This window comes from Prionailurus bengalensis, chromosome D4 (assembly GCF_016509475.1).
Source record: "Prionailurus bengalensis isolate Pbe53 chromosome D4, Fcat_Pben_1.1_paternal_pri, whole genome shotgun sequence".
Taxonomy (NCBI): Eukaryota; Metazoa; Chordata; class Mammalia; order Carnivora; family Felidae; genus Prionailurus; species Prionailurus bengalensis.
Genome location: NC_057359.1, coordinates 5,253,243 through 5,279,343, shown reverse-complemented (window position 1 = coordinate 5,279,343; position 26,101 = coordinate 5,253,243). Strand labels below are relative to the sequence as shown.

The 26,101-nt window shown below is 43.5% G+C and overlaps 1 protein-coding gene across 2 annotated transcripts in view; it reads right to left on the bottom strand.

The window, feature by feature from the left end:
* Window positions 1–3,893: 3,893 nt before the first annotated feature.
* The window catches only part of LOC122475351 (contactin-associated protein-like 3), a 193,350-nt gene continuing 171,142 nt past the window's right edge, over window positions 3,894–26,101 (bottom strand). For both annotated transcript variants that reach the window (XM_043567261.1, XM_043567262.1), the window contains 5 exons: window positions 25,619–25,752; window positions 24,727–24,814; window positions 11,767–11,997; window positions 11,473–11,544; window positions 3,894–6,656 (listed from right to left, as the gene is read on the bottom strand). In XM_043567261.1, coding sequence (XP_043423196.1) covers window positions 6,463–6,656; window positions 11,473–11,544; window positions 11,767–11,997; window positions 24,727–24,814; window positions 25,619–25,752 — 719 coding nt within the window. In that variant the 3' untranslated portion in view covers window positions 3,894–6,462. The remainder of the gene's footprint in view (window positions 6,657–11,472; window positions 11,545–11,766; window positions 11,998–24,726; window positions 24,815–25,618; window positions 25,753–26,101) is intronic.

The window sequence follows — 26,101 nt, the reverse complement described above, 5'->3', positions numbered from 1 at the left end:
TTAGGTCAGCGAAATGCAAGATGTCACGGAACGTCATGTTGCTGATAGGAAGCAATGTGTTTTGTTTTTTTTTTTTAAGTCTGGAATAATTCTGGAAGAACAACGGAGTCAGATGATACCGATTTTAGAGACAAGAGAGAATACTAATTATCGTCATAATTAAATATAATTAATTATGTAATTAATTAATACAATGATATAATTAATATAATTATCCAAAGATAATTAAATACCTTTGGAAGAAGTTGAGACTATAGAATGGCATAAAGTAAAAACGTGACGTAAAGGAGAGAAAGGTGGGCGTTATTCAACATCATTTTAGAAGTAATTTTAATTCGAATTAGATTACCAATAAATGGATTTCCTGCTTAAACAATGTAGTTCATCTGTGCCTTTAAGAGATTCCTACAGGTTTATGTGTAAAAGTAGGAAACGCTGGATAAATGGAACTATGATGAGTTTTAGAAAAAGTACCCCCCCCCCCCCATTAGGAAGGTTAGGTTGGTTCCGAGAGTCACAGAAAATTGCCAAGTAGCTAGCGGACCAACACAACACGCAAAAATGATGAGTTGGCCGAAGGTCCTGAAAGGGCAACTCGTGAGAAGGTGGAACCCGATGTCACCGGGACGCAACCCCACTGGATGCCCCCTCGCGGAGGTGGAGCGCCCCACTGACCGGGTTGTCAGGGAAAAGCACGTCCAAGAAAGAGAGTAAACAAGCAATGGCCAATGAGCACCGAAGGTAAGCGGGAGCCCAGCCTGGGGGGGTCACAGCCCCTATCCACCGCCCCTGGAAGATATGTCCTGACCAAGAATCCTGGCTGAAAGCCCGCAGACTGTAATGTTCTTTTTATTACAGCTGAAGCAAATCACTGAATGCCCTAGAAAGCGTGAGCATAACTATTGCTATAACCTCCGCACAGTAGAAATATTATAAACAATACAAGTGGATCTGAACCGCATCGTCCACAGTTTTGCAGTCAGTTGGATATAAATGTCACAAGAGTTTTTATGACCGTTCTCGTAATTTGAGTGGGTTTTTTTTTTCTGGTTTTAAGTTCAATTAAAAATTTCGGAGACACTAACCTATCAAACATGCTAACTTGTAAAATGTTTAATGTAATTTCGGGAGGGTTTCAGTCAGCCTGAGTAGACTGTATTTAGAAAGCTAACGTTTAAAAGTAATTTTTGTATATAAAGCTAATATTTATAAGCTAATTTATGTATTGTGGGAGTATTCAAATGTTTAGGAAAATTCTATTATATATAGTCTATTATATATGCTGATATACATAAGTATATGAGTATGTATATATGAGTATATGTTTGTATATGTGTATATATATATGTATATGTATATGCTTAAAATAATGAACATTAAAGAAAGCACGAGTAGAATATTTCTCTCTATATAATAAACATCCTAGGAAGCATTCAAAGCATAAATCTAGCACCAGTTGAGGGGCGCCTGGGTGGTGCAGTCGGTTAAGCGTCCGACTTCAGCCAGGTCACGATCTCGCGGTCCAGGAGTTCGAGCCCTGCATCAGGCTCTGGGCTGATGGCTCGGAGCCTGGAGCCTGTTTCCAATTCTGTGTCTCCCTCTCTCTCTGCCCCTCCCCCCGTTCATGCTCTGTCTCTCTCTGTCCCAAAAATAAATAAACGTTGAAAAAAAAAATTAAAAAAAAAAATCTAGCACCAGTTGGTAGAAAGTCGTGTGTGTGTGTGTACCTGGACAGAAGTTTCAATTCCACATTTTTTTCAACACGAAATATTTTCAACATGAAGATACGATTTCCTATCTGCAAAGATTGAAACAAAAAAGAACTGTGGTCATGCCTTATCTTTACTTGCTGTGGAAAATGGAAGCCAGCCCACTGTTGCATAGGAGCATCAGGCTGCCGTTGGCTGGGAGTAATCAGCTGTGTGACTCTGACCTAAGCAACGAAGGACTTCTGTGCCACAGTCTTCTGATCTGTAAAAAGGGAATAAGCATATACGTCTAACCTCATTGGTTTGTTGTAAAAATTAAAGGGAGAGCTTATGAGGCAAAGCACTCTATGCTGCCGTAAAGCTTCTATTTTAAGAGATGTCTTAAATATTAAGGGAATTCGAAAATCTCATTTTTCAGATCTAAAGGCAAGGGCAGACCTGAGACAGGGGCATTTGTATTCACAAAGTACATGATAAGCCGAGTCCAGGGTCTCATCCTTTTAACACAAATGATGATACAATAGAGTGAATCCGTATCATTTTTCGGTCACGATCAAAGGGTGGCAAAGGTAGTCATTATTAGTAATTTTGAAGCAGAAGGTTTACAGGAAGTAAGCCCTCCAGCTTACTCACCCAGCCGTGTGATTTGTGTATGATACATCCGGCCACACGTCCCGGGAACACAGACCTCTCTTCCTAAAGCACAACCCGTATCGTACGCTGAAAGTTACACCACATATTATGGCTGCTATTCCAAAGAATGTCAGTTACAGCAGTAACTCTAGCAGGAGCTACACCCAGACAACTCGCCCAGTAGAAAAAACAAGGATCTTGTAATCTGAACTCACTTGCTAATAAAGCTGTTTCCTTGGAAAAAGCAACTTGGACTTGCTTAGAGAGCCTGAGCAGAGATGAGACAAAGTTTGCACGGCAAGGCAGTTCATGCCCCTGCTAATGGGAAATCTCTCTGATTCTGAGAATAAGGATTTTTTTAAAATAACAACTCGATACTTTCTCTGAACTTGAATTTGCCAAACCAGTGCTTATGGATACTTTCATCTTCCCCAAAAGGAGTCATTCTCATATGCAGGTTTAAGTAGCCCCAAGATCTATCACTAATAACATTTTTATTCAGCTGTAGTATTTTCGACGTGCACAGAATCTGTTAATGACCTGGAGCTCGGAAATGTGCCCGTGGGCTCACCTACACACATAATCCACCTCCACACTGCTTCATGTTTATCACTTCCTTTCTAATCCTTTCTTGCCACACATTATGAGCTTGGCGGGGGAAGGGGGAATCAGCCAGGATCTATTGAAGGCCCCAAAGGATTCTTTAACCTAATCCAGGTTAGTACATGGATTGCAAAACAATAGATTAAGCAACCCAGTAAACATGTTTTCATTCAACATGGGTCCACCGCATCTCCCTTGGCGGTCGACTATTTCGATAACCCAGCTGCATCGTCAGAGCAACTGTATACTCGATATGGAAAACACTGCAATCATATTTGTGCTCCTTCAAGAGCCATGAACTTGATAGTTTATTTTCAGAAAGCCCGTTGAAAACAACTACCTATCGGATGTGCTACAGGAAAGAAAGTGAAAAAGTTCCCGAAGCAGTGATTATTCTAGACAAACAGAATGCCCTGATAGGTTTTTCGACATTGTTAAATAATACTGGGGAGGGAATGAAGCGGGGGGGGGGGGGGGGGGGAGGTCTTCACTTAATAATGGAGTAAATAGAAGTTCTCAAGTGCCAGTCCCAATAATAAGTGTTAATTCCCAACTATTTTCCTTTTCTACCGGGAAATAAATCTTGGGGAATTATGATCTTTCAACATTTATTTCATAGCAGGATGTTATTTGCAACTGGAATTTGTATATTTAGAGTGCTCTAGAAACTCAACTCTGGGGAAAATCACGTTTAACCAGTTTTGAGTGTATCGTAAACATTCAACTCAACAAATAACTTACTGGTTGTTAAATTATTGTTCTCTGGCAAAGGTTTAGACTTCTACCTTCACGGGTATTTTAGCTTGTAATAATCAGTACCTATTAGGTACTTTGTGTTTTACTTTGTGTTCGATAATTTAAATACCATCACGAATAATATTAACATACCACAGTGTTCTCTCTGTAGACAGTACAGGTAACGTAGCACACACACCATTACAGAATGGAGACATTTGCACATTTTTTAATAGATTAGGGGAAAAAACAATATAATTCACAATTCAAATTCCAGTCAATTTCTCTTAAAAATATTTTCCTAATTTAATTCAAAAACGTTATTTTATTAACAAATAAGCAGGTTGACGTTTACAAATCGGTAAAGTGGATTATACATCACCGCAATTTGGTAGAAACATTTTGTTTTCTCTTTTAAAAAGAGAGCAGAGTACAACGGATTGCCCTATCTATAAATCTGTAAAATTCCAGCTACCAAAGTGATGAATTCTCTTGGAACTCAACATGATCATCTGTTAAAGTTGCAACGATTTCAGGATGCTCACATTCAACTATGCGTTCCGTAGAAGCAACAGGGCCCATGATTTCGCGTTGAATCCTTCCCCGACCTGCGCAGACCTTTTGGGCGAAAGGTATGGATACCATTCACCAAGGTAGTTTCTCATGTATTACTATGTTGAGATCCCGAAAATCCTTCATCGCTCACTTAAAGAAACTTCAATAAAGATATAGTAGTGTAGAGAGTGACTTTAAAGGGACCCCATGATCTCAGCCTGCCGGTTACAAGTCCTACGTAACCCCCTCCTCTTGAGCGTGGGCAGGACCTGTGACTTGCTTTCAACCAACAGAATTTGGCAAAGGAGATGGGCTGTCACTCCCATCATCACTTTATGTTCCATAAAACTCCCTCGTATTTGCAGACTTGCTCTAGAGTAGCTCTCTCTCTTGCTAGCCCTGAACAGAAGCAGGCTTCCGTGAATCTTCCAGAACTACGGAACGGAATGTCGTCAATAACCGTTAAGAACGAGGACTCCCTAGCTGAGTCTCCAGATGAGAACACAGCCCGGGCTGACACTTCATTACAGCTTTTTAGGAAACAGAAAACCCATGCCTAGCTCCTGATCCACAGAAACAGTGAGACGCTAAACGTGTGTCGCGTTAAACCACTACATTGTGGTGGTTTGTTACACCTCATAGAAAACTAATATGAAACCCTAAGAAACAAAAAAAAGGGGTTTTCTTGAGAAAAGACTTAGTATAGAGGCTGTTTCTATTCTTTAAAAAAAATCACAGAAAAGTAGGTGTGCACTCAAAGGTAATAGCAAGGCTAAATGTGTATAGTCCCAGGTGGTCCCATTGGGGTCAAAGGGAGCAATCTGATTCCCAGCAGGCACGTGGCCAAGTGGCATCTGAAGAGGGTGGCACATCATTTGTGTAACTGGCTGTTGGGTGCAAATGGTGGGCTGCACACAGTCATCTGGTGACCACTGCCGCGAAAGGAGTTCCTGGCACGGTTCCCGCGGTTCGTGTACGTTCTTTGCTCCCCTCGGATGCAAATATACCCTACTATGAAATGAGCTGGTCGATTTGGGGGGCTCTAATGGAAGCGGACCCCGAGATCCCAGATGCTTGAGCGGAACGCCAGATTTAACTCAGATCCTACAGCCCGCGCCCTCCCTTCGCAAAAGCATCCTTCCACCTTCGGGGAATCCAGGGTTTGTGTGGATCAGTTCAGGATTTAGAAAAAGAAATGGAGAGCTTTAGTTCCAAATTGTGACTCTTCCCTAGTAAATGAAAAGACAGTCGTAAGAAATCAGATTGTTGGGACCACCTCAGAAAAAAGGGAACCACAGGACAACAAATAATAGTGACCTAATCACCCCACATTTGAAGGAAATAAATTCAAGATTATATTTCATTTAAATGAAATGGGTGAAGGATACATTTGCAGTGTTAAATATAGAGTTCATACCTGGGCACAGGTTTAGTTAGAAAATAGATGTTTTGGGGGAGATCATGAGGTCATCTTTATCATAATTTACAAAGATTAAAATGAGCAGTTACAGAATAAAATAAGCAAATATTGCAGATCAGAATGCTTTACACACTTTGCTACCTATGCATTTTTCTGTTCCATAAATGAACAGAAGACTAGAATTTCGTAGCTGACATTCAAGATGCACTTCGTCACTAAAACGTATGCAAACGGACTTAAAAGAGACAAATAGTAAAAACAAGCAGCCAAAAAATGTTCTTTTCCAAGTCTCGAATGCATTTTTGGCCACCAGGCTCTGGCGTGCAGGAAGATGAAAACCACTCGAACGCCATCTGAGAAACACTTCCTGCTTTACGAGTGTCAGCAGGTGATCGATAAGGGAAGCAAAATACAGACCTCCACACAACGCACATCAGAGTCCAACTCTGACTTTTATAAACGTCTGCGTCTCCGTCTTAAGCGAGTAGAGCCACAGCTCAAATCCTTGCCCCCACTTAACACCCAGAGTCATTATGCAAAATACATTTGAATTTTCAAAGATCAGGTCAGAACAGTCAGAAACTGCCACACAGTGATTAATGAGCACACCGAAGTCACTTTTACATCAATAGATCATGAAGCAGCACTGAGCAGGGCCTCCTGGGGCCACCCACGAGCAAGCTGACGGCGCCCCACGGCCACCGTCTGTCCCAAGAGCACGAGAGGGGGCGTCATCCCCTGGGAGCCCCTGGCTCAGCCCGAAAGTCGCGTCACCAGGGCCATGCATGAGTGAGCCTCTACTGCCCATCAGAAGAAATACTCCTTCTGGCTTTCACTGGCTGTATTTTGCAGATTGAGCTCACTTCTCAGAGCGGTCTCGGCATTGTCTCTGTGTTTTGGAATATTCGATTCATTTTTGTGGTACAGCCATCTCTGTTGGTAAATGCGTATAGCGATGGCAGTGATGCAGAGCAAGATAAATATCACAACGGCTATCACACCTAGTGAGAGGAGAGAGAGGAAAAACATAGTCAGAATATAAGCTTCATAATCTACTATAATATAGAGCGTCATTTACATCATCTATGTATATCAATTACATCATATATATATTACATCATGTTACATCATATATATATTTCATCATATATATATATATATAGATCTCACCAGAAAATTAGAAACCAAATGGTACTATAGCACTGAGTTTACTTCTAAGTCCATACATCCTTTAGATACAGCAGTTTTATGCCCTCGTCCTAAAGATTGATCAGCATCACTTTCAGTTAATGCCCTCACGCTTACCTTCCGAACTACAACGTGGTCACGCCCTCACTTCATGCTAATAATTTAATTATTTTAAAAGGATAGGCAGTATAGACCTGTCATAGAGTAGTTAAATGCTTACGTGTGTTTTTCCTTAATTTATTTTTTATTAATGTTTATTTTTTTGAGAGAGAGGGACAGAGACAGAGCGCGAGTGGGGGAGGGGCAGAGAGAGAGAGAGAGAGAGAGAGAGCGAGACACAGAATCTGAAGCGGGCTCCGAGCTGCCAGTGCAGAGCCCGACGCGGGGCTCAAACCCACGACCCATGCGATCATGACCTAAACCGAAGTCGGACGCCCAACCGAGCCACCCGGGTGCCCTGTTGGTGTTACGTATTTTAAGGAAAACTTGCTACTGAGATACTGCTGACTCACACATCTGTGGTGTGCATACGCTTGTTTCTACGAGGCTAGAAGAGTCTTAAGTGATCTCCGCTGCTGGGGGTCCATGCCTTTGTGTGACCCCCTTCCACTGTTTGTGGGTAGGGCCTGTGACTTGTTTTTAACCAACAAAATGGAACAAAGGTGATACGCTGTACCTGATTATGGGATTCTGTTACATAAGGCTGTAGCCCCTGTTTTATGGGACTGTCCGTCCCTCTTCCTGCCGGTCGTGAGGCAGTGAGCAGTCAGGGTGGGAAACCTTACATGGCAGGGAACTTGCAGGGGAGGCTCCAGGGGCTGAGGTCAGGCTCTGGTAGGCAGCCGGCAAAAATGCAGATGCTCTCAGTCCTATGGCTACAAGCCACTCAATGCTGCTAACAAGCATGCAGGTGATGACGGGACTCCTTCCCCGGAGGAATCTCCAGATGAGACTCCGGTCCGGGTGGACACCTCGATCACAGCCTCATGCGACCCTCGGCGGAGGACCCGGCTAAGCTGTGCCCCGACTCCTAACCCACAGAAACCGTGAAATAATCAAAGTGGGTTGGGTTCAGCCTTAAGCGGTGGCAATTTATCACGCGGCAATAGATAATCACTATGCCATTGTGTTAAACTTTGGACATATTGAGACCATCCAACTCTGGAAAGTAGATTATTTGAGATCTCCCGTTGGAAATGCTTGAAGTACCGAAAACATTCGCTACGCCAGTGGTTCGCAACTTTGGGTGCATAGCAGACAATAGCTCAGAATCTTTGGGTGGGAGGCTGGGACATCAGAGTTGTCTTAAAAGTTCCTCAGACTATTTTGAAGCACTGCCAGGGGTGGGGTGTTCAAATGAGGTCTAGAAGTGTTCGCTCAAGCTATCATAGTAGTGAAGAACGCATGTCCAATCTAGACCAAAACAAAGAGGCAAAAAAAAAAAATTTTTTTTAAAGCATTCACTAGTCAATATGCTTTTAAGACAACTCACGTAGGCATTAGTATTCTAATTAGCAAATGCTAGAAAACACGTTATTGTTTTGTTATGTGAATCAAAATGTGTATTATAAAAAGGAAGATTCTTCATTATGCTCTGGGACAGACATAAAGAAGCGTGATGGAGAGGCGCCTGGGTGGCTCAGTCGGTTGAACGTCCAACCTCGGCTCAGGTCATGATCTCACGGTTTGTGGGTTCGAGCCCCGCGTCGGGCTCTGTGCTCAGAGCCTGTAGCCTGCTTTGGATTCTGGGTCTCCCTCTCTCTCTCTGCCCCTCCCCCGCTCGCACTCTCTCAAAAATAAATAAAGATTAAAAAAAAAAAAAGCATAATGGGATCCGACAACCTCAAAATTGGTTGGGTATATTTGGTCACAGGGATTCCTGAACACATGCTCTCAGGAACCCAGACCCTTCCTTCCCTGAGACGGGTAGTATATTCATGATTTTTTGAATATTCTTAAATATCAAATAGGTAGAATAAGAAACACTCTCGAACGGTTACATCTCACATGAGAACAAACAGTAGAGCTGCTTTAATTGTTGTTGTGTTTACTTATAGGACTTTGCTTTAAAGAGCTATATCATATCCAATTTTAGAGTCAGAGACGGCAACTCTCCATAACGGCGATCGGGCCACTCGATTATACAATTACTGTCACCATTATACAGAAACATCCACGCTGTTACGTATGTAACTGATCACTAGCTTGTTTGTTTTGTGAGTTTGGGTGGGGTCTTAGAACCACCTCTGTCCTCGGCCACTCTCTGAAGATTGAGGTAACTTGCATAATGCATCAGACGCATTCCATAACCTTCCCTTCAGCAATTCCGGGCTAAATGTGTGTGTGACAAGCACTCAGATCTGCCCGCCCTCCATCTACTGACACGTCTGTCCCTTTCTGCCCAGCTACAGCATGGGTCCCTTGGCCAGGAACCCTCCGTGATCTCTGGTTTACCAGGTTTGAATGTTATTGAGATTACTTCTCTCCTATATTGTTCTCTTTGCTTGCAAGAGGAGAAAAGGGTAACGCACAATACAGAACCCACCTATCAGGAGCCAACTAGGACCTCTCAGGGGAATAATACTGGTGCAACTTACTCACTTCGTACATCTTGTCAATGATATTTAACCAAACGCGATAAAGCGCCGAAGACCACATCTGTTCTGTCATCAATTTGACTATTTTCGTTGCTCTAATAAAGGCACTAACCGCGATATTTTGCCCCGTTTTGGACTGTGATTCCTATTTGGAAAACATTAATCACTCTTGATTTATTTTCAATTAGCTTTTGCTTTCTAGCGAAGTCCCCTCATTAAAAATAAATGAGAACGGCTGAGGATTAAGTTTTGATTTAAAATTTAACACAAAAGTATTCTTTTTAGATACACATTATAAGTAACACATTTGCTTTTTATTTGTTCTTGGAGGCGTGAAATCGGGGCGGGGCGTCACATACTTCACTCATCACAAAAATAGAAATGGTTGAGAGAAGAAAGGGAATATTAACTTTCTTACATAGATTTGGTCGGCACTTGAAAACATCTGAACGCTTTGCTCACGGTCTGGAGAAGCTTGGTGTCTTTTATGAACGGAAGCGAAAGGAACAGATTCGATCTGACCTGGTGCGCACCCCGCCTGAAGAGCGGACTGCCAATGGGGTCACCCGGCTCTGGGACTAAGTCCCTTCTCTGGAACAGCAATGGAATGACCAGCAGTGCACTTCCTCCTTACCCAGCCGACTTTGCAACGGACACATCGCATTAATCTACGTAAATACATTTAAATGTTTCTTGAATGATAAGGAGGGAGACTTGATTATTCATTCTTTAAATGAGACCTACATAAATCCTGTTCCAGAGAATACACTGGGAGGTATTTAAGATGCAATTACTTCTACTTCTTCAAATATATTAAACGTATGAAATAGAAGTATTTTATATTCCTATAAATATATATTCCCATTACATAGGAGTTCCTATGTAATGGGAATATATATTTGAATATACATATAGTTTAGCTATCAGGCTTTGCTTGAAAGAGCTATATTACATTCAGTTTTTGTGTCACATTTAGAGAATACATGTGACACGAAAAATATATATATTATGTAAATATATAAGTAATTATATTTATAAATAGAAGTGTATATAAATCTAAGACAAGACTGACACCAGAAACAGTTTTACATATTTATGCTTACAAAAATCTTTATGTTAGGGGGCGCCTGGGTGGCTCAGTCCCTTAGGTATCCAACCTCAACTCACGTCATGATCTCATGGTTGGTGAGTTCGAGCCCCGCACCGGCTCTGTGCTGACGGCTTGGAGCCTGGAGCCTGCTTCGGATTCTGTGCCCCCCACTCTCTCTAGCCCTCCCCCGCTTGCACTCTGTGCCCCTCTCTCTTTCTCTCTCAAAAACAAACTTTAAAAAAATTTTTTCGAAGAAAAATCTTTATCTTGGCTACCTTTATGTTTAGGAAAATGACAATTTGCCTAGTTTAGGTGTTTTTCCCAATGTATGTTTTACTTGTAATATTATTTTAAAAAATTGTTTTAAGGTTTTTGAGAGAGAGAGAGAGAGAGAGAGAGAGAGAAAGCAGGGGAGGGGCTGAGGGAGGGGCAGACACAGAATCCAAAGCAGGTTCCAGGCTGTGAGCTGTTAGCACGGAGTCCGACGTGGAACTCGAACTCTCGAACTGTGAGATGATGACCTGAGCCAAAGTCTGACGCCTAACTGACTGGGCCAACTCAGGCGCCCCTACTTTTCATAGTATTTTTTAAATGTTTTGGGCTAATGGACTGAGAGGCCCGTGGCTATTTTGAATCGGAGAAGTAAAGGTGAATGCGTCTTAAGCATACATATCCTGAGAAATATCAGTGGCTATTTTCAAATGAAAAACCTTATTATTCTGCAGTCTGGCAACTACTTAAAAAGCGTCTCCGTGGAGCCACCGGGGCCTTGAACTAACAGCCTCCAGAGGCTGCCTTCGGGGCGGTCACACGGGGACCATCGGCCAGTGTCCTGCGTCCCGCATCGACCCGGAACAACAGCGCGGATCCCCACAGACGCTTTTTGGATCCGGCCAACGGTGACAACAACGCCAGGGCCCGGGTCATTCACAGCCCTGTTACCTCCGATGACGGCGGAGTCCCTTCCGTCAGCAGTAACTAAGGGCTGTCCCCCGTCCGTTGGTCCAGAGCCACCTACGGAAGAAAAAGGGAGAATGACAGAGGCGAGAGGGAAGGGGGCCTCCGGAGACGCGCGCGAGCGTCACGCGGGCAGAAGAGCGGGCCACCGTGTGCCAGACACGCGCACGAACCCCACGCCCCAGCGGGGCCGGCCCAGCCCAGCCCAGCCCGCGGCGGGCTCCGGAAGGTTCCGGGGAGGGACGGGGCGGGGGACCGCGGGCGGAGGGGGCAACGCACCTGCGCCACCTGCCAGCGGGCGGGTGGCCTCCTGCGCCGGGGCTCCGGGCCCCGCCCCCTCCGCGCAGCGGGCCGCGGCGGCCACGTGGCCGCGCACCGTGACCGGGGCGGGGCCCCCGGGGCGCAGCGCGGCCTTGAGCGGAGCGGCGGGCCCGAAGCGCACCGCCGAGAGGCAGCCGGTGAAGCCGCGCGCGCCGGCCCGCAGCGTGTCCGGGTCCGCGCCGGGGGGCTCTGCGGGCAAAGAAGCGGGGCACGCGTTAGGGCGCGGCCGCAGCACCCTCCCCCCGGATCCCCCGTCCTTCCCTGCTTAGGAAGAGGCGGCCAGAGCCAGTGCCCGCGGCCCTGGCACCCGTGGCCTTGGTGAACGACGCCCAGGTGCAACTCTGCGTGTGGGCACGCCGGGCCCCTCCCCCCTGCCCCCGGATGCAGCCACGCGTTCCAAACGAATTAAAAATCCTCTGCGGCGGCATTTTCCAAATGATCAGCACAGTACTTTGAAACAGGATTTGTGGCCAAGAATCGAGGCGGTCCCAGTGAAAGGTCTCCGGAGCTTGGGGACGGCGGTGCTCTGGCGGAGTCCTTACCGCAGCTCTGATCTCCCCACGCGCACTTAGGTCTGGCTCACTGTTGACAGAGGTCCCCCGCTAACCGCAGGCGCCACGGGGGGGGGGGACCCCACACCCCACTGCCGCTCCCCCCTTTCCAGTGATGGTCTCTGCCCCCTTTCCATAAGTTGAGGCTTGCCTCTCCCGGCCCTCACCCCACTCTGATGGAGGTTGGTTGGCGGGGGATTGACTCAGGAGACCTCATCAATTCCTTCGCTTCGACCATGGTCAGGCCCTCAGTGCTCTCGCTCAATGGCCACCAAACCTGACCAGCGGCAATGAAGTGTAGACTCCAAATGTTTCAATGCAGTGAGTCGGGGGGAGGGGGGGGCATCCGTGTACCCCACAGGGGAAGCCACCTCAACTTAGTAAGGACGTGTGGCCTCTGTTGTCACACTGCGTCCCTGCTTCAGTCAATGAGCTGGCTGACTTCCTAACAACCATGAACAACTACCAAGAATTTATGTGCTGGCTTCCGCAGGCTGGGCATTGCGTTAAGGGATCTGCAGAGGTTACCATGAGTGCCCTTAATCCTACTGAAAATAACAGGGGCGCCTGGGTGGCTCAGTCGGTTGAGTGTCCGACTTCAGCTCAGGTCATGATCTCCAGGTTGGTGAGTTCGAGCCCTGAGTCAGGCTCTGTGCCGACAGCTCGGAGCCTGGAGCCTGCTTCGGATTCTGTGTCTCCCTCTCTCTCTGCTCCTCTCACACTGTCTCCCTCTCACAGATAAATAAACATTAAAAAAAATTTTTTTTAATAAAAAAATAAAAAGAAAGTTAGTAATACTAGACCTTAGTAAACAAAGGTCTCTCAAGCAGGGGGACCTGTATCTGAGCTGGTTATAGTAACCCCCTTTTCAATAGGGTATTATCCCTTTTATTATGTCAGTATCTTTTGGACATGTTCGTAATTATTCACATTAAGGGACAGGTAAATGGGGGTCATTATAGTACTCTTTCTCCTTTAACAGATGCATATACCTTCCATAGAATATACGTATACGTTCTAGAAGTGTTTTTTGGATTGGCCTGATAGTCCGTCTTTAATTTCACCCTGAGAATCTCAGCTCTGATCCAGTCTATCTGGATGTTGCAAACCCTTACAGGACAATCTTTATTGCCTTGGAGTTTGAGTTTTTGAGGGGGTACTGCCCTTTTGTCTCCACTTCCTGATACTATAAGTAACTATAAATAGTTTTGCTTGGATATGGATAATCTAATACATACATGCTAGGTGCTGTGAAAAATAAAGAACTATTATTTTCTTAGGGGGAAGAGGGTCCCCTGTGAGAAGGGGGTCAGGCTGGAGAAATCTGTACACGCAAACCTTGTTAAAGTAACTCCTACCCCCACTTGTCCCCCCCCCCCCCCCGCCCCGTACATTTAATTACTCATGCACAATTACTATACCCTGTGTTCAATCTAACATATAAACACTATCTGCTTTTTGGGTCTTCATTTTCCTATGGAGGCACCATATACATTTAAAAATCTACATGCTTCCCTCTTGTTAATCTGCCTCGGGTCAATTTAATGCTCAGGTTTAGCTAGAAACCTTAAGAGGGGAGATGTAAAGTTTTGCCTCCCCTACAAACTCAGGGGGTGGAGTTCTTCAATCTCATTACACGTCTCGCCTTTTTTTCCTATCAAACTTCGTCTCACTATCTCAGTCTGTCCTTCCTGAAAGTCCAATCTTTTGTATCCTTGCTCCTTCAGCTTTGGAAAAGAGTCATATCTTTAAGAAAAATGATCTAACTTTGGGAAACTTTGAATAAATTCATTGGGAGCTACTCGGACTTATAAAATTCTGTTCAGTAATTTTAAAGTTGCGCAAGTAAGTGCTGTGTAAAAGGCCTCTACAAGCAACTAAAATCAGGGACATGTTTACATTGTTACAATCACAAAACAAAAAAAAAAAAAAAAAAAAGAATTTTCTGAAACATATTGCTATCTTGGCCAGGCTGATTATATGAAGAAGCATCAAGGAGCGTTACATATGCTGAATTTCAGGTAGATTCTTACAGTGAAGTAAGATGAGCTACAGACAACTCAATTAAATGGTTATTTTATACTAAAAGAGTTCTTTAAAGATGCGATAACTTTTTTTTTTTTTGCATTCAGGCAATATATATTCCTTGAAGAGAGGCATCTTCACTTGAATATACTTGAGAGAATGTCAAGAAGAAAAAAAATGGGAAAACACCATAATAGTAACATAGGACTTCTTCTGCAAACAAAGAAACAAAAAACCCCCCCAAACCCCAAACAAACAAACAAACAAAAATACGGACCAAAAAAAGGTCTCGGCTGTTGAGCAAAAAGAGAGACTGGTCAAAGTCTGACACGAGCACTACCGGGCTAGGGTGGGAGAACAAATCAGGGGCCGACATTGACCTTAATTCTTTAGACTAATCCTGTGACATGTAGGTTTTCAAAGGTAACTGACCTTCGTTTCTGCAAGCAGTCTTACTACTCAGGAAAGAAACATCAGTAGAACATTACAGTGCACTATATTTTCACGTTCTTCAAGACTGTGTACTTGATGTTTCTCCATGTATGTGCGTTGTGGGTATGGACACGTGTGGGTGGATTTATGTGCCCACATATTACGTATGCATGTTCAATGTCAATATACGTCAAAAGGTTTACTGCTCACCGTTCCCTATTGCCTTCATGGTTTCCATCCTGAGGCCATGGTTGTGATTCACTTTTTGACTGGAATAATTCTCTAGTATCTTCCTCGCGTGGGATGCATGGTCAATATTTAATCTCAGTCCTTCCTTGTTATCCAAAATATCTTTTTTTAACCTTGTCAAATACATTATATATCAGATGCTTAAGCTGCAGCTCATTCCTCGGCAGTGTAATGATATTCTGTCGAGTTTTTTTTTTTTTTATCCCACTGTTACAAATGAGAAGTTGGGTGCTGATGCCATGATCATTATTTTTTCATTGTAGTAACTTCTGTCTCGAAAGTTTGGAAGCTTTCTTCTCTGTGGTTTGGCAATCAGAAATTTTCCCAGATGTACGTCTTTTCTCCTCAGCATTGAGGAGTCCTTTCAATTTGCGACTCAGGTTTTCCTTCAACTCAGAGAATTGTTTTAAATGCACAATTATTGTCTTTGCTTCTAATTCGGTTTCTGGATCTCTAGTTACTCGTGTTACATTTCCTCTTATTTTCCCTTCTAATTTCTCTCTCTTAAGCTTTTTCGCTCTGTGGTTTGAGATACTCCACCTACAATATATTCCAGGTCACTGTTTATGCATAATCAGTGATGATCCCCTCCTTCAGATGACCCAGTGAAATCTCGAAGTTATATTTACTTTAACCCCCAGCGTCTGTGTCTGCATGTGTGACTTTTCTCAAATTCCCTTGAGCCCCAAGTTTCATCCTTGTTATATTCTGGCTTCTTTAGCAGCTGTTTTGATGTGGATATTCCATTTGTTGTTTTTAATCCTCCTCCTCATCTCCCTAAGGGGTGACGTTATTATTATTACTATTTTTTTTTACTTATTTATTTCTTCATCTGCTAGTTTCAGAATTCCATGGTTGGGGACCTTACATGATGATATGGGGGTCCTGGCAATGTGGAGAGTGCACCTGTTCTGACACGGAGCCCACGTTGTAGGAAGAAGTCTCTCTCCCTCACCCTCACCATGACAGAAGGAATGTGGCCCAACCAGCCAGCCCATCCTCCGCTCAGGGAGGGACACTGAGCATGAGCACAACCATGCTGAGCAGTGTTGAGCTTCCTTCCCTTTGGAGGCCCCGGAGTTCTCTCCAAGCCAAGCTCTGCCCAGGATCTGCAGGCTCCCTCCCTGAGACTCTGCTCTGTTCCAGCCCACGGGGCAAATCCCCACCGCAGGTCCCTCATGCACACCTTCCCGCCCCTCCTGGCAACTGGGCTGGCCCTCCAGTCCCTCTGTTCAGGGCACAGACACAATGAATTGGGAGCGGAAGCAAGTGTTTACGGGTCCAAGCTGCCATTTTCCAGAACAAGGTCCACACAATATCAGCATCAGAATTAACAGAACTGTGTTCAGGAAGACAAAGAGTGCAAATCTATCTTCCCTAGTAGCTGACTCCTGAAATTCCATAACCGAGGCCCTTCCTTCTGGCTCAAAAGTTTTCTTCCCTTTAAAACGTAAAGAAAAAAAACACGACGGAAACCTTAGGAGAATAGTTAGGCGGTATTAGAAATTCACACATCAGGGGCGGCTGGGTGGCTCATTGGTTAAGCAACCATCTGACTTCAGTTCAAGTCATGATCTCCTGGATTGTGGGTTCGAGCCCCAAGGCAAGGCTCTTTGCTAATAGCTCAGAACCTGGAGCCTGCTTTGGATTCTGTGTCTCCCTCTCTCTCTGCCCCTCCCCCGCTTGCATTCTGTCTCTCTCTCTCTCTCTCTCTTAAAAATAAACTTCCAGGGGCGCCTGGGTGGCGCAGTCGGTTAAGCGTCCGGCTTCAGCCAGGTCACGATCCCGCGGCCCGTGAGTTCGAGCCCCGCGTCAGGCTCTGGGCTGATGGCTCGGAGCCTGGAGCCTGTTTCCGATTCTGTGTCTCCCTCTCTCTCCGCCCCTCCCCCGTTCATGCTCTGTCTCTCTCTGTCCCAAAAATAAATAAATGCTGAAAAAAAAAAATTTAAAAAAAAAGAAAAATCAGGAAACAAAGTGAGTGGTTCGAGGAATCGCAGGAAACCAGGAAATACATCCGAAAGTGTAAAAATGTGGACAGAATGAAATGGACACTGACTGTTTTAAACAACAGCAATAGTAACGTCTTGCGGAACAAAACAACATGTAAACATAAAATACGTGACAACGAGGGTGGGGGAGGAAATAAAATGTTCTGAAGTTTTTTTATGTCAATTTAATCCTAGGAGTAACAGGTAATGATAAAAGGAGGCATAACTATAAAGTTGATACAGGAGATTGACAGCCCCAAAGACAACCAAGCTGCCCGTCAACATGAGAATAAACCAACTGAGAGATACTCATGCAATAAAGGGCGCAGCAAAGACAATGAGTGAACTTTGTACGCGCAACAGCATGAATGGATGTTAGAAACACCCGATGAATGAAAGCCGTGCCCCTGAATCGACCTGCCGTTTATTTTGGAATTGATGAAACAGCAGAGTGAACTTTTTTTTTTTTATTCTAAATAAATGACATAATTAGAAGATGATGACTAGACAGACTTTCCCCGTCTGTCTTTCCAACAATGCAGGGCTGGAGGGATGTGATTTTCAGAGTCAGAAAGAAGTGAATTAATTACACCTCCCTCCTCTCCAAAACACATGCTCGCCATGCACCAAGAATCCCAGCACTGGCAGCCAACGCCTGGGAAGAAATCCGGGGTCATTTGGGACCCCGGGCCCTTTGAACAAGCATTGCCAGCAGGTATTTACTAGAAGAGCAGTCTTTAGTAAATAACGTCACCTCCACGTGTCACGACGTGAGCGGTCTCTGCCACTCGTCTACCTAACAAGGGGATACGGTCACAACTCCGCACGGTTGCTCTCTCTGTCCTTAGTTCTTAGTCCTTTTCAAAAGTATGACTAGGCTTGTGCAGGAACCGCTGACGTGGCTTTGCTCTACCTCAGCAGTCTCGGGCGCTGGCCCCTACCAGTTCTCTACTCCCTACCTCCCATCACATCCTGTTCTCAAATAAACTCCTTCACCCTTCAGAATAAACGTCCAGTTATGGCTCATCACTCCGACTCTCCCAGCTGCATGGAAAAAAGGCACTGGCAAAAGAGAGAAATCTCTAATCGATTTTTTTTTCTTATTATTGAGATCCAGTTCACATACCATAAAATCCGTCATTTTCAAGTACACAATTCAGTGGGGTTTTGTGATTTACAAAGCTGTAACACCATTACCAGTATCCCCTTGCAAAATTTACCACTTTAACTTGAGTTATTTGTCTTTTTGTTCAGTTGGATGAGTCCTTTATATATTCTGTACAAAAGTTTCTTGTCAGATACATGACCGGCAAATATTTTTCTTCATTTTGTGGATTGTCTTTTTACTTTCTTGGAAGTGTCACTTGAATTACCAAAGTTTTTAATTTTGATGAGGTCCACCATATCTGTTTTTCTTGTGTTGCTCGTGCTCTTGAGAAACCATGACGTAATGCAAGGCTTTTGAGAAACCTTATCTAAGAAACCACTGCCTAACCCAAGGTCACAAAAATATACAACCATAGTTTGGTCTAAAAGTTTTATAATTATAGCCCCCCCATTAAGACCTACCATTCCTTTTGAGTTAATTTTTGTAAATGGTGTGAGGTAGGGGTCCACATTGTTTTTTTAGCCTGTGGATATCCAGTTGGCTCAGTTCCATTTGTTTAAGAGACTATTCTTCCTCCATTGAATGGGCGTAGCATGAATGTCTAAGTCAACTAGTGATAAATCGAGGTATTTCTTGACTCAAGCTACTTCACTGGCCAATGGGTTTGCCCTTATGCCAATACTACACAGCTTTGATTAGCATGGCTCTGTACCAAGTTTTAAAATCAAGAGTGAGACCTCCAACTTAATTCTTCTTTTCAAGACTGTTTTGGCTACTTGGAATCCTTTGCATTTCCATAGGCATTTTGGGACTTGTCAATTTCTACAAAAATTGCAACTTGTCAATTTCTACAAAAAGGCCATCCGGTTGAATCTGTAGGTCAATCTGGGGAGCACTGCCATCTTAGCAACAGTATGTCTTCCAATCCATGAACGTGGATGTCTTTCCGTTTACATAAGTCTTCCATAATTCATTCCAACAAAGTTCCATAGTTTCCAGCATATGTGTCTTATACCTCTTTTGTTAAAGTTATCCCAAGGTATTTTATTCTTTTTGATGCTATTTTAAATGGAATTTACATTTCATTCTTCCTTTCATTTTCGTATTATTCATTGCTAGGATATAGAAATAAAGTAAATTTCTGTATATTGATCTTATATCCTTGCCCAAACTGTGTACTAGCTCCAATAGCTTTTCTCCTGGATTCCTTACAAGACCACATTCTCTACAAATAGAGATAGTTTTACTTCTTTCTTTTTATTCTGGATACTTTTTACTTTTTTTTTTTCCTTGCGAAATAGCCCTCACTCCAACGAGTTCTATAGTCTTGAACAAAACCAGTGAGAGTGGACATTCCCATTTTGTTCCTGATCTTAGGGAAAGACTTCCATTATCTTACCATTGAGTATGATGTCATGTCAGCTGGGGGTTTTTGTGGATGCCTTTTTTCATGTGAGGAAGGTTCCTTCTATTCCTAGTTCATTCAATGTTCTTTATTATGAAAGCAGGGTGGAGTTTTTGGGTTTTTTTTTCCAAATGCTTTTTCTGTGTCTACTGAGGTAACCATGTGGTTTTCATCCTTTATTTTACTAACATGGCATATTACATCGATTAATTTTTATCTGCTGAACCAACCTTAAAATCCTAGCATAAATCTTACTTGATCATGGCATATAATACTTTTTTATGTTACCGAATTAGATTCCCTAATATTTTGTTGAGGATCTTCGCACTTATATGCATACTCCTGAAATTTTATAAACGTTTTGTGTCTTTCTTTCTAAATGAGATAAATTCTTTGGCAAAGCATAGAAAAGGCATACATGTCACATAAGTCACATAGAAGTCACATAATATCTAAACAGTAGTCTGTCCATGACGATGTCAGTAGGTAATTTCCACAAATTATTTATTACTCAATTCTCATATATGGAGCTCCATTTCAATTTATAAACCTTCAATGGATTTCCTTTCCCCACACTGGAAATTGACCCATTAAGGCTTATCTGCATGACTGTATTGATTTGAACTACATTCAACCTATTGTATTCTTTCCCAGGAGGAAATAGAAAGGCACGTCTTTATTCTGCATACTTCAAAACGGATTTTGGTTTTGATATTTGGGGAATTTTGTCATTGTTTCTTTTTATGCACTCACACAAAATCAACAGAATACCATTTATATAAACATCTCTAGAGAAATAAAACTTAGCAAAACAATGCTAGGGCACCTTACTGGTTTGTTGTATTTTAAAGCTCTCCTACTTTGGGACTATAGGCCACATCCAAGTCAAGACCAGACAGAAAATCAGAAATCTAATGCTGTGCATTTAAAGTAGGATTATACTAAAATGATTTTATAGTAACTGGGAAAACTTAACCTGATTGGTCACCATTAAGAAGACCACTAATTAAGAAGAACAAGGACAGCCTGTTAATTTAGAAGGTGATCCTGAACTATTCTGTCCAAAGCACATTAGGGTAAATAATAATAACGCTAAAGTAGATTAGTTATGAACACTATTCCGTTGTTTATATTCCCTATTATACTGCAAGTGCATTAAGGGCAGGTGCATATATCTGTAGGTCTTGTTGGTAGACATCCAAAATATCCTGTGAGGGACAAGTGCGCATTAGGGACCACAGAAGTTTTTTTTAATGAACGGATAACTCATTGAGTCAAAACAGCTAACAAGACGTAAGTTCTGGATAGCTTGCCATAGTTTGCGACAACTTTCTTTGGCAAATTAATGGCTCTGTATTAACCAATCTGTTGGGTCTATGAAGGGAAGCTCCGCTTATATTCTCCAAATCTGGACACAAAGCAGTGTCTCCTTAGTTACTCACTGCTCTGAAAGTGGCAGCAGAATCAGGGCAGAAGCCATCCTGAAAGTTGTCCAGAACATGAAAAGTTTTATTCAGCTTTGATCAAGATGCATAGCTCTATGTACAGATGAAATGAATATTTATAATTTTATTAGACTCAATTGCTTCAGGCAATAAACTTCATTGCTGAGTTTCAAGTTTAATTTTTATAGCCTGAGAGAGATGCTCCTGAATATACCATTCTCGAATAAAAACATTAACGTCTTCGATTCTGCACTATTGTCCTCTGTATATTAGCTTGTGGGAAAATAAAACTTTATATGATAAAATTTATTATTCTCCTTTTTTATTAAAATGATTGCTTTTCATATAATGCAGCCTAGTTATTAAATCAATATTTCCATCGTCGATCAAAAGCCAAATTGTCTTTAAAAACATTCCTTTGTCAACTTCCCACTTTCTACCTTGCATCACAGACATGTCTTTTTTTTTTTTTTAATTTTTTTTCAACGTTTTTATTTATTTTTGGGACAGAGAGAGACAGAGCATGAATGGGGGAGGGGCAGAGAGAGAGGGAGACACAGAATCGGAAACAGGCTCCAGGCTCCGAGCCATCAGCCCAGAGCCTGACGCGGGGCTCGAACTCCCGGACCGCGAGATCGTGACCTGGCTGAAGTCGGACGCTTAACCGACTGCGCCACCCAGGCGCCCCGCATCACAGGCATTTCTGAACGTGCCTCACCTCTCCTCTCAGAGGCTCGAGTCACTGAGGGCAGGAAGTTGCGTGTGGGGTGTTCATTTCGTTCGTTGACCCTATCTGTTCTGGTGGCTGGGAAAAGTCCACGGACACCTGCTGTGGCCAGGAAGGAGCGATCAGACGGCTGGGGGCAGGCAAAGCCGTCACTCCAGTCGCAGACCGCACCACTGTATGATAATCTAGCTCTGAGGTTTGCACGCCCCTAAGACAATCAATTACTCACGCTGTTCAAACCGAGGAGAGTAACTATCCCTACTATCCAAGAAGAGTAAGTAACTATCCTTGAGTGGAGCTCAGTATCAGATAAAAAAGGAGCAAATTCTTTACCGCTTGGATGTTAAAAACAATTATAATATTATTCAACTGACAGCCAAGGAAGGGGTTCCATCCCACTGTTCTCTGAAACTCAACATGGGCTTTGAATTTGTAGGAATCTCATAGCCTCCTCTATCTAAATGTATACTGTGATTGTCATGGGTGAAAGCCGGGGAAGGAGCTCATTTCTTTCAATTGTTTTTCCAGTTCTTGTGGTTTTCTAGACTATGCCACTTTTTAAAATAGAACAAAAAACCCTACTGGGCACTGTATGTAAGCGATGAATCACCAAATCCTACACCTGAAACTAATATTACACTGTATGCTGACCAACTGGTATCTAAATAAAAATTTGAGGGGTGCCTGGGGGGCTGAGTCGGTTAAACATCCAACTTCCGCTCAGGTCATGATCTCACGGTTTGTGGGTTCGAGCCCCGCGTCGGGCTCTGTGCTGACAGCTCAGAGCCTGGAGCCTGCTGCGGATTCTGTGCCTCCCTCTCTCTCTGCTCCTCCCCCGCTCATGCTCTGTCTTCTCCTTCTCCCTCTCAAAAATAAAAACAACATTAAAAATTTTTTTAAATAAAAACTTGAGGGGCGCCTGGGTGGCTCAGTCGGTTTAAGCGTCCGACTTCGGCTCAGGTCACGATCTCACAGTCTGCCGAGTTCGAGCCCCGCGTTGGGCTCTGTGCTGACAGCTCAGAGCCTGGAGCCTACTTCAGATTCTGTCTCCCTTTCTCTCTGCCCCTTCCCTGCTCACAGTCTGTCTCTCTCTCTCTCTCTCTCTCTCTCTCTTTCTCTCTCAAAAATAAATAAACATTAAAAATTAAAAAAAAAACTTGAAAAAAATAGAATGAAAAAAACATCTACTAATGTCACAAAAACATGGGTGTCCAGAAATGCCTAGAACACATCCAAAGTCACACATTAGAGACTGAGAGAGTCCCCTCCCCAGTGGGCTGCAATAGCCATAAACCTCTCCCAGTGCTCAAGGGGAAGCAACTGTTCTCATTTTTATTTCTGGGTTAACTGCTCGATGGTTATTTTGCTTGTGCCGCGGGGACCGGAGCCGTGAGCCACACGAAATCACCTGCAGCACCAGCTGCCTTTCTGCCAACACTTTGGGAGGCCCTTTCTTTATCCACCTTGAAGGCATGATTATAAATCAGGACCACCATTTCAGCCTGAGGTCTGCTATTCTTTATCCGACGTTCCCAGCAAAGACCTCGCGGACCCTCCTTCCCTGGTGTAATCTGCACCTGTAACTGCACATGACCGGCCTGGAGCTTCCGGTGATGCTGCAGCATCTAAATTACATGGTTTTTTGGTTTTTTACCATTTTCTTTGTTTTTTTAAATTTTTTTTTTCAACATTTATTTATTTTTGGGACAGAGAGAGACAGAGCATGAACGGGGGAGGGGCACAGAGAGAGGGAGACACAGAATCGGAAACAGGCTCCAGGCTCCGAGCCGTCAGCCCAGAGCCCGACGCGGGGCTCGAACTCCCGGACCGCGAGATCGTGACCTGGCTGAAGTCGGACGCTTAACCGACTGAGCCACCCAGGCGCCCCGGTTTTTTACCATTTTCAAGAGCACCCTGGGATTCCTCGCCTTCCCTCTGAAAAACTAGAACTCATAATTTTACTACCCATCGTCTGTTTGGAAAATATGATCGTTTTCCCAGTTACTGTGCTTCTCAACATATTTTGAACATCCATTCCCGTGCCTTCTCTAAATCTCCAGTTTGCGATGTTACACACGCGGGCAGCGGCCGAAACGATCAAAGGATCCGGGTATAAATGGCTGGAAACCTAGCAAAGATTCCACCGATCACCTAGGGCTCAACGGAGCCAGGCGGGTATCACGTATCAGAACAGGAATAATAAATATTCCACAAGACGATTTCTGCCAAGTAACTTTAAATGTAGATGATATGGACAGTTCGTGCGTAAGTGATCGAAAAGAAAAGATATACCTTCCAAAACCTACTTTTCTTTCGGTTTAATTCTTGGCGACAAAGGGAAAAATAAAGGCATAAATCATTTGATGCCTAAATAGGATAGTATTTTTACTCTGGCGCTCTCATGTACTCACAGCCATCAAGAGCGGGCGCGGGATCTTTAGGCTGCGACGTCCCGAGAAGCAGCTGGGAGCATTAAATATATCTCAAAGCAGGGCCCAGGATATACAGCCCGACACATACTCACTTGCTACAAGAAAACTAAGCCTTTTCTCTTCTTCTCGTAAATGTAAAGCTATACTTATCATTCAGTGGTTTTTGCATTTGACTCCTGATTAATCGAGAATTTGTGGCCTTGATATCTGCTTTGACTTTGTCTTTCCTCACTTGCTAGAAAAATGCCGAGTTTTGTTCTGCCTGATTGCCAAGGGAGAGGGTTAAGTGTAAGGACTTCTCAGGGATCACCCTGGTGCCTGGAAGACAGCCCTCACTCATGACTGCAGGGGCACTTGGACAAGAGAACAGTTTCCACCTTGATTATCCCTCGCTGGGAAGCCGTGATTATCCCTCGGGAAGCCCCTGGGAAGCTGGGATTATCCGTCACTGGGAAGACCACAAGGAGCCTTACTCAGCGCCGCGACCCCTTCCTGTGTTCGCGACCTAAAGCTTCTGACCCATGGGCTGTGGGGGGACGCATTTTCTGCCACTTACCTAAAACTGTGCCCAACATAAGGGATTTGACAGCGTTGAATTCCGTCCCCGATGACAGGATAACTTGTCTCCTTGCATTCTGGTTAACCTATGAAACGTTCCACGAGAAGCAAACATCAAAATGGCAAGCAATTTTGATGGTAAGAGAGAGGGAATCACAGGGACACCAAGAAAAACGGTAAAAATCAGCCATATGTTCGAATTATCACAGAGGCTAAAAGGAGAAAGCTGTTGCATAACAATTTTTATAATAACTCGGATTTCACACCACCCCATTCCTTATTCTTTTCCCTGTTTTTCTTCGTGGTTTAAGGGTCTATAATTGGTATAATCCACAAAGAGACGCAATGAGCTATTGCAAACCTTAAAGCTTTTACTCATTTCGAATAGAAATTAGTAACGAGCCGGAAAAGGTATTATTCGTACAGATTCAATACATAAAGGCTATTCAAAGCCCAGTGCCAATGAATCATTTAAATACCGATGTTTTTAAAAATGTATTCCCACTTTAAGCAAAACCTCGCTTTTCCCCTTGTGTTTACATTTCTATGGCACTTGCTTTTTTTGTAGTCAGATGGGAACAAGTTCCCATCGGAATATCTCCAGCAGTCGCTGTAAACCAGACAACATTCCCCTACCGACAAGGACGGCTTAGCATTCATTCGAAATGGTCAAATATTAACAATAACTCCGTCAGCCTCTTGCTGAACAAACACAAAAATTGCTAAACCAAACACTCTAACTACATTTTCTGTCCCCAACACTTCCGGAAAGACCATGTTGAATGTGTATCTCTTTTATTAGGATTTATTGTCAAAGGTTTGCTTGAAGTCACACATCCTGAGCGTCACAAGTTTGGGGACTGTTGCCGTTGCTGAATCCACCCCCTTACCTCTACAGAGACCATGGCCGCTTCTCTGTGAATCTTCACTTGGTGAAACTGCCCATCGGCAAGGTTTTTAAAACCAAAGTTAAAAACGTCAGGTGCCTGGTTTCTGTCCAGCTTATACCTGATCTGCAAACTTCCTAAAGAAGAGAAAAATGACATTTTTAACTAAACTAGAATCTTAAAAAACCTGTCGACGCAGGTTCTAGAGCATATTTTATTTTTATTTATTTAATACAATTTGAATCCAGTGGGCATTCGCTTAGCACACCAAGGATTTTTCCTGGAAGACTGATTGTACGTGTGCTATTCCAGGGCTGAATTCAGAATCCAATTACACTATTTTATTAAAAAAAATTTTTTTTTCATGTTTATTTCTTTTTGAGAGAGAGACAGAGAGAGCACAAGCTGGGGAGGGGCAGAGAGAAAGAGAGGGAGACAGAATCTGAAGCAGGCTCCAGGCTCTGAGCTGTCAGTACAGAACCCAAC